The following is an 11,771-nucleotide window of genomic DNA, read 5'->3' on the forward strand; positions in this document are numbered from 1 at the left end:
TACAGATGTAGGATCTTAATTCGATCACTCTTTTGTTGATGAGAATGTTTCTGCACAGCAGGAAATGCAAACTGTATTCGAAGTTTAAAAAGGATCTAAAGTTTGTAATTTCCACTTTAAATGTCAGACTTGATTTGCCCTAACGAAAAATGTATCAACCCCTACAAAAAATGTCTGTTAATTATAATCCACATAGTAATTCACATTTCCTGTTGCTGCAGGATCATTTTCCTGCTGTCGCAAACTGGCTCAAATGAAGATCCTACATCTGTAGCAGATAATCCATGAGCCACAGCAACAGAGCGATAAAATGTCCCACTCTATTCGCTATGTACTGCATTACTTTTGACCAGGGCCCATAGGGTTCTGGTCAACAGCAATGCACTATATAGGGAGGGAATAGAGTGCCATTTGGGACACAACCACTGTGATTCAGTTTCAGTATGCAGGGGACCATAAAACCAATTCCATGAGATTAATGGTTTATTTAGAAAGTCAGTGAATTTAATGTAATTAAATCAAAGGGCGGAATCTCGAGACACATTTGCTCATCACATGCTTTTTTACTGTCTGATGTACCTACCACATTCAGCAGGAGGAACACGATTTTACTCTTTACAGTGGGTTTGGATATAATGAGTTTTAAAGTGAATCAGATATTGATGCCATTTGTGGTAAAAACAATGAGACATCCACAGGAACAATGTCTGGCTTAAATACATACACTTAGGTTGGAATCATTAAAACTCGTTTTTCAACCACTCCACAAATTTCTTGTTAACAAACTATAGTTTTGGCAAGTCAGTTAGGACATCTACTTTGTGTATGACACAAGTAATTTTTCCAACAATTGTTTACAGACAGATTATTTCACTTATAATTCACTGTATCACAATTCCAGTGGGTCAGACGTTTACATACACTGAGTTGACTGTGCCTTTAAACAGCTAGGAAAATTCCAGAAAATAATGTCATGGCTTTAGAAGCCTCTGATAGGCTAATTTACATCATTTTAGTCAATTGGAGGTGTACCTGTGGATGTATTTTAAGGCCTACCTTCAAACTCAGTGCCTCTTTGCATGACATCATGGGAAAATCAAAAAAAATCAGCCAAGGCCTCAGAATTTTTTTTTTAGACATCCACAAGTCTGGTTCATCCTTGGAAGCAATTCCCAAACGCCTGAAGGTACCACGTTCATCTGTACAAACAATAGTACGCAAGTTTAAATACAATGGGACCACACAGCCGTCATACCGCTCAGGAAGGAGACGCGTTCTGTCTCCTAGAGATGAACGTACTTTGGTGTGAAAAGTGCAAATCAATCCCAGAACAACAGCAAAGGACCTTGTGAAGATGCTGGAGGAAACAGGTACAAAAGTATCTATATCCACAGTAAAACGAGTCCTATATCGACATAACCTGAAAGGCCGCTCAGCAAGGAAGAAGCCAATGCTCCAAAACCGCCATAAAAAAACCAGACTACGGTTTGCAACTGCACATGGTGACAAAGATCGTACTTTTTGGAGAAATGTCCTCTGGTCTGATGAAACAAAAATAGAACCGTTTGGCCATAATGACCATCGTTATGTTTGGAGGAAAAAGGGGATGGCTTGCAAGCCGAAGAACACCATCCCATCCGTGAAGCACGGGGGTGGCAGCATCTTGCTGTGGGGGTGCTTTGCTGCAGGAGGGACTGGTGAACTTCACAAAATAGATGACATCATGAGGAAGGAAAATTATGTGGATATCTTGAAGCAACATCTCAAGACATCAGTCAGGAAGTGAAAGCTTGGTCGCAAATGGTTCTTCCAAAGGACCCCAAGCATACTTCCAAAGTTGTGGCAAAATGGCTTAAGGACAACAAAGTCAAGGTATTGGAGTGGCCACCACAAAGCCCTGACCTCAATCCTATAGAACATTTGTGGGCAGAACTGAAAAAGTGTGTGCGAGCAAGGAGGCCTTTGTCAGGAGGAATGGGCCAAAATTCACCCAACTTTATTGTGGGAAGCTTGTGGAAGGCTACCCGAAACGTTTGACCCAAGTTAAACAATTTAAAGGCAATGCTACCAAATACAAATTGAGTGTATGTAAACTTCTGACCCACTGGGAATGTGATGAAAGAAATAAAAGGTGAAATAAATCATTTTCTCTACTATTATTCTGACATTTCACATTCTTAAAATAAAGTGGTGATCCTAACTGACCTAACAGAGGGAATTTTTACTAGGATTAAATGTCAGGAATTGTGAAAAACTGAGTTTAAATGTATTTGGCTAAGGTGTATGTAAACTTCCGACTTCAACTGTACATATTTGAATATAATCATTAACAGTATCCATCCAGTGCTTTTATGCAGAGGAATAGCTTGTGCCCTGAGTACAAAGCATTGTTGGGATGGGGTGACTGTCGGGCATTTGGGCAGTTATAGAATAGAATGAGGTGTTGATATTTAGCCAAATCCATACAATCTGATGTATAATGTGGTTATTTGAGCGTCTGAACGGCATGCACAGGGCCACCAGTAAGATAAATGAATGTGTCATTGTTAACGGTTTTCCAGCAATAAGGAATAGGGGGCATGTGGGTGAAATGGGGGTGAAATGGGGGTGAAATGGCGCCAGAGGAGATGGCTGCCGTTTTACGGGCTCCTAACCAATTGTGCTATTGTGTGTGTTATTTGTGTTTTTTCACGTTATTTGTAACTTATTTTGTACATACTGTTTCTGCCACCGTCTCTTATGACTGTAAAGATCTTCTAGATATCAGAACATCGATTACTCACCTCGTACTGGACAAAGATGTTTTCTTTAACAAGTCGGACACGAAGGATTTACTTCAGACACCCGACAAGGCCCAAATCCCTGTCATTCGCAGGAGAACGAGACGGAGATATCGGGGACATAGGTTGGGGTGCCTTGTAAGGATCCGACAGCGAGTGGGTAATCTGTCTCTACCATCAGTCCTATTAGCCAACGTACAATCATTGGAGTTACGATTACGAATATCCTACCAACGGGACATTAAAAACTGTAATACCTTATGTTTCACCCGAGTCGTGACTGAATGACGACATGGATAACATACAGCTGGCGGGGTTCATGCTGCATCGGCAAGATAGAACAGCGGCATCCGGTAAGACAAGGGGTGGCGGTCTACAGTGAGGGAAAAAGGTATTTGATCCCCTGCTGATTTTGTACGTTTGCCCACTGACAAAGAAATGATCAGTCTATAATTTTAATGGTAGGTTTATTTGAACAGTGAGAGACAGAATAACAACAACAAAAATCCAGAAAAACGCATGTCAAAAATGTTATCAATTGATTTGCATTTTAATGAGGGAAATAAGTATTTGACCCCTCTGCAAAACATGACTTAGTACTTGGTGGCGAAACCCTTGTTGGCAAATCAAAGAGGTCTGACGTTTCTTGTAGTTGGCCACCAGGTTTGCACACATCTCAGGAGGGATTTTGTCCCACTCCTCTTTGCAGATCTTCTCCAAGTCATTAAGGTTTCGAGGCTGACGTTTGGCAACTCGAACCTTCAGCTCCCTCCACAGATTTTCTAAAGGATTAAGGTCTGGAGACTGGCTAGGCCACTCCATGACCTTAATGTGCTTCTTCTTGAGCCACTCCTTTGTTGCCTTGGCCGTGTGTTTTGGGTCATTGTCATGATGGAATACCCATCCACGACCCATTTTCAATGCCCTGGCTGAGGGAAGGAGGTTCTCACCCAAGATTTGACGGTCCATCGTCCCTTTGATGCAGTGAAGTTGTCCTGTCCCCTTAGCAGAAAAACACCCCCAAAGCATAATGTTTCCACCTCCATGTTTGACAGTGGGGATGGTGTTCTTTGGGTCATAGACAGCATTCCTCCTCCTCCAAACACGGCGAATTGAGTTGATGCCAAAGAGCTCCATTTTGGTCTCATCTGACCACAACACTTTCACCCAGTTCTCCTCTGAATCATTCAGATGTTCATTGGCAAACTTCAGACGGGCCTGTATATGTGCTTTCTTGAGCAGGGGGACCTTGCGGGCGCTGCAGGATTTCAGTCCTTCACGGCATAGTGTGTCACCAATTGTTTTCTTGGTGACTATGGTCCCAGCTGCCTTGAGATCATTGACAAGATCTGGGCTCCATGAGGTGAGATCTTGCATGGAGCCCCAGGCCGAGGGAGATTGACAGTTCTTTTGTGTTTCTTCCATTTGCGAATAATCGCACCAACTGTTGTCACCTTCTCACCAAGCTGCTTGGCAATGGTCTTGTAGCCCATTCCAGCCTTGTGTAGGTCTACAATGTTGTCCCTGACATCCTTGGAGACCTCTTTGGTCTTGGCCATGGTGGAGGGTTTGGAATCTGATTGATTGATTGCTTCTGTGGACAGGTGTCTTTTATACAGGTAACAAACTGAGATTAGGAGCACTCCCTTTAAGAGTGTGGTCCTAATCTCAGCTCATTACCTGTATAAAAGACACCTGGAGCCAGAAATCTTTCTGATTGAGAGGGGGTCAAATACTTATTTCCCTCATTAAAATGCTAATCAATTTATAACATTTTTGACATGCGTTTTTCTGGATTTTTGTTGTTGTTATTCTGTCTCTCACTGTTCAAATAAACCTACCATTAAAATTATAGACTAATCATTTCTTTGTCAGTGGGCAAACGTACAAAATCAGCAGGGGATCAAATACTTTTTTCCCTCACTGTATGTATATTTGTAAACAACAGCTGGTGCACAAAATCGAATATTAAGGAAGTGTCGAGGTTTTGCTCGCCTGAGGTAGAGTATCTCATGATAAGCTGTAGACCACACTATTTACCAAGAGAGTTTTCATCTATATTTTTCGTAGCTGTCTATTTACCACCACAAACCAATGCTGGCACTAAGATTGCACTCAATGAGCTGTGTAAGGCCATAAGCAAACAGGAAAACACTCATCCAGAGGCGGAGCTCCTAGTGGCCGGGGACTTTAATGCAGGGAAACTTAAATCCGTTTTACCTAATTTCTACCAGCATGTTAAATGTGCAACCAGAAGGGAAAAAAACTCTAGACCACCTTTACTCCACACACAGAGACGCGTACAAAGCTCTCCCTCTCCCTCCATTTGGAACATCTGACCATAAGTCTATCCTCCTGATTCCTGCTTATAAGCAAACACTAAAGCAGGAAGCACCAGTGACTCAGTCAATAAAGAAGTGGTCAGATGACGACTGTTTTGCTAGCACAGACTGGAATATGTTCCGGGATTCTTCCGATGGCATTGAGGAGTACACCACATCAGTCACTGGCTTCAGCAATAAGTGCATCGACGACATCGTCCCCACAGTGACCGTACATACATACCCCAACCAGAAGTCATGGATTACAGGCAACATCCGCACTGAGCTATAGGGTAGAACTGCCGCTTTCAAGGAGCGGGACTCTAACCCGGACGCTTATATCGTACTACACCGGCTCTGACGCTCGTCGGATGTGGCAGAGCTTCCAAACTATTACAGACTACAAAGGGAAGCACAGCCGCGAGCTGCCCAGTGACACAAGCCTACCAGACGAGCTAAATTACTTCTATTCTTGTTTCGAGGCAAGCAAAACTAAAGCATGCATGAGAGCATCAGCTGTTCCGGACGACTATGTGATCACGCACTCCATAGCCGATGTGAGTAAGACCTTTAAACAGGTCAACATTCACATGGCTGCAGGGCCAGACAGATTACCAGGACGTGTACTCCGAGCATGCGCTGACCAGCTGGCAAGTGTCTTCACTGACATTTTCAACCTGTCCCTGACTGAGTCTGTAATACCAAAATGTTTCAAGCAGACCACCATAGTTCCTGTGCCCAAGAACACTAAGGTAACCTGCCTAAATGACTACAGACCCGTAGCACTCACGTCTGTAGCCATGAAATGCTTTGAAAGGCTGGTCATGGCTCACATCAATACCATTATCCCAGAAACCCTAGACCCACTCCAATTTGCATACCGCCCCAACAGATCCACAGATGATGCAATCTCTATTGCGCTCCACGCTGCCCTTTCCCACCTGGACAAAAGGAACACCTACGTGAGAATGCTATTGACTACAGCTCAGCGTTCAACACCATAGTGCCCTCAAAGCTCATCACTAAGCTAAGGACCCTGGGACGAAACACCTCCCTCTGCAACTGGATCCTGGACTTCCTGACAGGCCGCCCCCAGGTGGTAAGGGTAGGTAACAACACATCTGCCATGCTGATCCTCAACATGCGGGCCCCTCAGGGGTGCGTGCTCAGTCCCCTCCTGTACTCCCTGTTCACCCATGACTGCATGGCCAGGCACGACTCCAACACCATCATTACGTTTGCTGACGACTCAACGGTGGTAGGCCTGATCACAGACAATGATGAGACCGCCTATAGGGAGGAGGTCAGAGACCTGAGCGTCAACGTGATCAAGACAAAGGAGATGATTGTGGACTACAGGAAAAGGAGGACCGAGCACGCCCCCATTCTCATCGACGGGGCTGTAGTGAAGCAGGTTGAGAGCTTCAAGTTCCTTGGTGTCCACATCACCAACATGGTCCAAACACACCAAAACAGTCGGTAAGAGGGCACGACAAAGCCTATTCCCCCTCAGGAGACTGAAAAGATTTGGCATGGGTTCCCAGATCCTCCAAAAGTTCTGCAGCTGCACCATCGAGAGCATCCTGACTGGTTGCATCACTGCCTGGTATGGCAACTGCTCGGCCTCCGACCGCAAGGCACTACAGAGGGTTTTGCGTATGGCCCAGTACATCACTGGGGCCCAGCTTCCTGCCATCCAGGACCTCTATACCAGGCGGTATCAGAGGAAGGCCCTAAAAATTGTCAAAGGCTCCAGCCAACCTATTCATAGACTGTTCTCTCCGCTACCGCACGGCAAGCGGTACCGGAGTGCCAAGTCTAGGTCCAAAAAGCTTCTTAACAGCTTCTACCTCCAAGCCATAAGACTCCTGAACAGCTAATCAAATGGCTACTTTTTTTACTTATCACTTATTTTTCTTAACTGCATTGTTGGTTAAGGGCTTGAAGTAAGCATTTCACTGTAAGGTCTACACCTGTTGTATTCGGCGCATGTGACAAATACAATTTGATATTAGATGTTCTCAATCAATGGGCATGAGAGGTGTGCTCTTTTCATGATTAAAACAAATAATGATAACTTTATAATCTGCTGCAGCAATGGATAGTCATGGACAGGGGCGCAACTTTTGTTTTAGAAGTGGGGGGGGGGGGGGGGGGGCATATACAGTGGGGAGAACAAGTATTTGATACACTGCCGATTTTGCAGGTTTTCCTACTTACAAAGCATGTAGAGGTCTGTAATTTTTATCATAGGTACACTTCAACTGTGAGAGACGGAATCTAAAACAAAAATCCAGAAAATCACATTGTATGATTTTTAAGTAATTAATTTGCATTTTATTGCATGACATAAGTATTTGATACATCAGAAAAGCAGAACTTAATATTTGGTACAGAAACCTTTGTTTGCAATTACAGAGATCATACGTTTCCTGTAGGTCTTGACCAGGTTTTCACACACTGCAGCAGAGATTTTGGCCCACTCCTCCATACAGACCTTCTCCAGATCCTTCAGGTTTCGGGGCTGTCGCTGGGCAATACGGACTTTCAGCTCCCTCCAAAGATTTTCTATTGGGTTCAGGTCTGGAGACTGGCTAGGCCACTCTAGGACCTTGAGATGCTTCTTACGGAGCCACTCCCAGTTGCCCTGGCTGTGTGTTTCGGGTCGTTGTCATGCTGGAAGATCCAGCCACGACCCATCTTCAGTGCTCTTACTGAGGGAAGGAGGTTGTTGGCCAAGATCTCGCGATACATGGCCCCATCCATCCTCCCCTCAATACGGTGCAGTTGTCCTGTCCCCTTTGCAGAAAAGCATCCCCAAAGAATGATGTTTCCACCTCCATGCTTCACGGTTGGGATGGTGTTCTTGGGGTTGTACTCATCCTTCTTCTTCCTCCAAACACGGCGAGTGGAGTTTAGACAAAAAAGCTCTATTTTTGTCTCATCAGACCACATGACCTTCTCCCATTCCTCCTCTGGATCATCCAGATGGTCATTGGCAAACTTCAGACGGGCCTGGACATGCGCTGGCTTGAGCAGGGGGACCTTGCGTGCGCTGCAGGATTTTAATCCATGACAGCGTAGTGTGTTACTAATGGTTTTCTTTGAGACTGTGGTCCCAGCTCTCTTCAGGTCATTGACCAGGTCCTGCCGTGTAGTTCTGGGCTGATCCCTCACCTTCCTCATGATCATTGATGCCCCACGAGGTGAGATCTTGCATGGAGCCCCAGACCGAGGGTGATTGACCGTCATCTTGAACTTCTTCCATTTTCTAATAATTGTGTCAACAGTTGTTGCCTTCTCACCAAGCTGCTTGCCTATTGTCCTGTAGCCCATCCCAGCCTTGTGCAGGTCTACAATTTTATCCCTGATGTCCTTACACAGCTCTCTGGTCTTGGCCATTGTGGAGAGGTTGGAGTCTGTTTGATTGAGTGTGTGGACAGGTGTCTTTTATACAGGTAACGAGTTCAAACAGGTGCAGTTAATACAGGTAATGAGTGGAGAACAGGAGGGCTTCTTAAAATAAAACTAACAGGTCTGTGAGAGCCGGAATTCTTACTGGTTGGTAGGTGATCAAATACTTATGTCATGCAATAAAATGCAAATTAATTACTTAAAAAGCATGCAATGTGATTTTCTGGATTTTTGTTTTAGATTCCGTCTCTCACAGTTGAAGTGTACCTATGATAAAATTACAGACCTCTACCTGCTTTGTAAGTAGGAAAACCTGCAAAATCGGCAGTGTATCAAATACTTGTTCTCCCCACTGTATGTGTATATATATATTTTTTTATCCTATCAGATAAACACTCCAAACAGCCTACCCGACCACTCGGAGGCGTCCGCTGCCTTGTTTTGTATCACACTAGGGGGGACAAAAATGCAATTTCAGAATGTGGGGGGGACATGTCCCCCCCTTCCCCAGTGAAAGTTGCTCCCTGGTCATGGAGGCTAGTGGCTCTGCATTCATATGCAAAATGATATGATAGCTGAAGTCACATGTTGTAGTTTAAACTGAGAAGTGGCTGTCCTTGAGAGACCCAACCAGCATGCTATAATAATCATCAGCACCACAGACAATTTAACCCAGTGATTTAGACTAGAAAGAAGCTTAGTGTGTTTTAGCTTTGACCAGACAAGCCCACTAACCCAGTCTTCCTTGCAGATGGCCTTTGCTCAGTATGGGGGCCAGAAGCAGATAGTTTAATTGTACAGAGTACAGTTGCACATAGTTGTTTTCCTCTAAGGCTTGCTGAATGTCAGATCCAGGAGCACAAGGTAAGCTGGTGCTTAAATGTGGGTCTTTCACTCAGCTGGTCAGCTGTGTCTGTGTCTGCCTCTACGGTTGCATAATGCATGGGGACAAACCCAGCAGAGGAGCTTTGGGCAATGTGGATCAGTGGTGCAGTCATTTTTTTCTTTTTAAAATGCTCACACAAAGGTGTGCATGTTATGGGGAAAAAAAGCATTTTCTCCTGTTTTGCAAACAAAGCTGTGGCCATTACCTGTTGGTAAATTCAAAGTTGTGCATTTTATGTCTGTTTATAAGTAATAGTATTGCCTCGCTAAATCTCGATACAAAAGTGATATATGGAAACAATAACCAAAGCAATGTCTGAAGAAAGTCTTCATGTGCAAATTATCATTATATACTATAATATGGATGCCGTTAGACAGATCTCCCTAGCTGGAGGCGAAACAATGGGAGAATCTCAATTGCATACTCCTTGCATCCTCTCTCCTTGGCTCCTTCTCAAACCCATTGGTCTCCCTCCCCTCTGACCTTCTCCTCCAATGGGTTTAAAGAAGGAGGCGGGGCGAGAGGAGAGAGGACATGAGGAGTATGCAATTAAGATTCTCCCAATGACTTGGCAGTCACACTGTTTCCAAGCCAGATTTGATCTATGTTCCCATTTCCAAACATGTAGCTCACAGTGATAATCAAGGTCCTGATCCTTCACACTGTCAACTATTAACTGGCAGCAGATTAATCTGTGGTCTCGGGGCTGGCCGTGCACGGCTCGATGCTGTCGTCCTCATTCTCAACACAGAAACTGTGTATATCCCAAATGGCACCCTTTACCATGTATGGTGCACTACTTTTGACATGAGCCCTATGGGCCTCCCTGATCTAAAGGAGTGCAATATGTAGGAAATAGGGTGCCATTTGAGACGCACACACTGTGAGGAGTGAATCACTCAGTAATTTTAAAGCAGCAGTGGTAGCATCTGTTTGACAATGTGTGGATGCGAATATACCCATCCCTCCTTTCTCAGCCAACGGAAACACATCCAGCGGGACCGTGCGTACTGAGAAAGGCAGTAGTAGATTGCCTTGGCATCAACAGCTGACAAGTCAATCTAAACCATTATCCCATTTGAGCTGGAAGTGCCAGATTCCAGGGTGGTTCTTAATGCCTCTTGAAATTTGATTTGGAACTGCACAAAAAAATTATTTAACCTCCTTTGTGTGTGGATAATTAGAGACGATACTGAGAAAATTGCAAAAGTCACAGTCAGAATCGATCAAGCAGGCCAAGCAATTAGATGAGATTTGTGTCGTGCTGCTTATTCGTATATTCTTTAAGTCTTAATGAACAGATGCCCAATCCTTTGAACTCTTCTTCAGTTTGATTTCTGACCTCAAACTGTCATAGGAGGAGTGAAGGCAGAGGTTAAATATAGTTTTATATTGATCAGTCTTAGAGAACCAGAACCCTAAAATGATGGTGCTTACCTTTCCAACGTACTGTGGTTCAGATCCCATATATTCCTCCAGTACAAAGAACTGGTTCCACACCCATCCTCGCTTCACCCTCTGAACCCCTGATGCCCCATGTCTCCTCAGTCCCAGTCCTGCCACGCCCCCCAGGTGGTGTTCTCTGCCCATCCTGCTTTGGGGTGGAGAGTGAAGGGGAGCCAGGAAGCCTTTGTCCAAGAGAAACCAAAAGACCAGCAGGAGACCGTTCCTTGTGATCATTGGCAATCTGGGCAGTGGAGGATCTCTGTTGAATTCCAGTGAGAGACTGTCAGTGAGACAATAACAGCTGGGTTGTAGACCCAAGGTAGAAGGGGATGGGGGGATGTTGTGGTGACATTGTTAGATTGGTCTCCAGGATCTTTGGCTTCTCACTCAACTAGTCCTCATTGACCTTAGTCTGCTGGTGGAAAGAGGAATGACATGGTCTTACTTTGCACTGCAGTTAAAGTAGTTACAAGGCAACATGGAAAGTAATTTCGTCCACCAACCGACTCTCTCTGTCGAACCCGTCTCTCTGTCTATGCGGTAGCAACAGAGCCTAGGACGAGGCTACATAATACATTGTAATACATTGCTATAAGCAGCAGTACTTCAAACAGTCCTATCTCATAACTGCCCGATCAGCAACTCATCATCATTATTAACTAAATCTGTTCAGGCTGTTTCTACTCTGATTTCTTTTATAATTTAGGTCATAATACACTTTATATGTTCGTCTAGTCAAGCTTGACAGTATCTTACTGGAGGAATTTTACGGACCATGATTCAGTGAAAACGAAACTTGAGCAAATTGGTCCTCAGGAGTGCATTTAACTCTGCACGTCAGGCAATGTGAAGTTAGTGGAGTAGGAGTAAACATCAAACACAGTCGCACACACAGAGGAAAGGGAGATGAGATAAAAGAAAGAG

General features: G+C 44.5%; 1 protein-coding gene across 1 annotated transcript in view; it reads right to left on the reverse strand.

The window, feature by feature from the left end:
- The window catches only part of LOC311147098 (cadherin-12-like), a gene marked incomplete at both ends in the record, with an annotated part of 36,648 nt that extends 25,567 nt beyond the window's left edge, over positions 1–11,081 (reverse strand). The window contains one exon of the mRNA XM_084183723.1: positions 10,839–11,081. Within this exon, the coding sequence (XP_084039849.1) occupies positions 10,839–11,081 (243 nt within the window). The remainder of the gene's footprint in view (positions 1–10,838) is intronic.
- Between the last annotated feature and the right edge of the window lie 690 nt (positions 11,082–11,771).

This window comes from Coregonus lavaretus (genome assembly GCF_964263955.1).
Source record: "Coregonus lavaretus genome assembly, chromosome: 19".
Taxonomy (NCBI): domain Eukaryota; kingdom Metazoa; phylum Chordata; class Actinopteri; order Salmoniformes; family Salmonidae; genus Coregonus; species Coregonus lavaretus.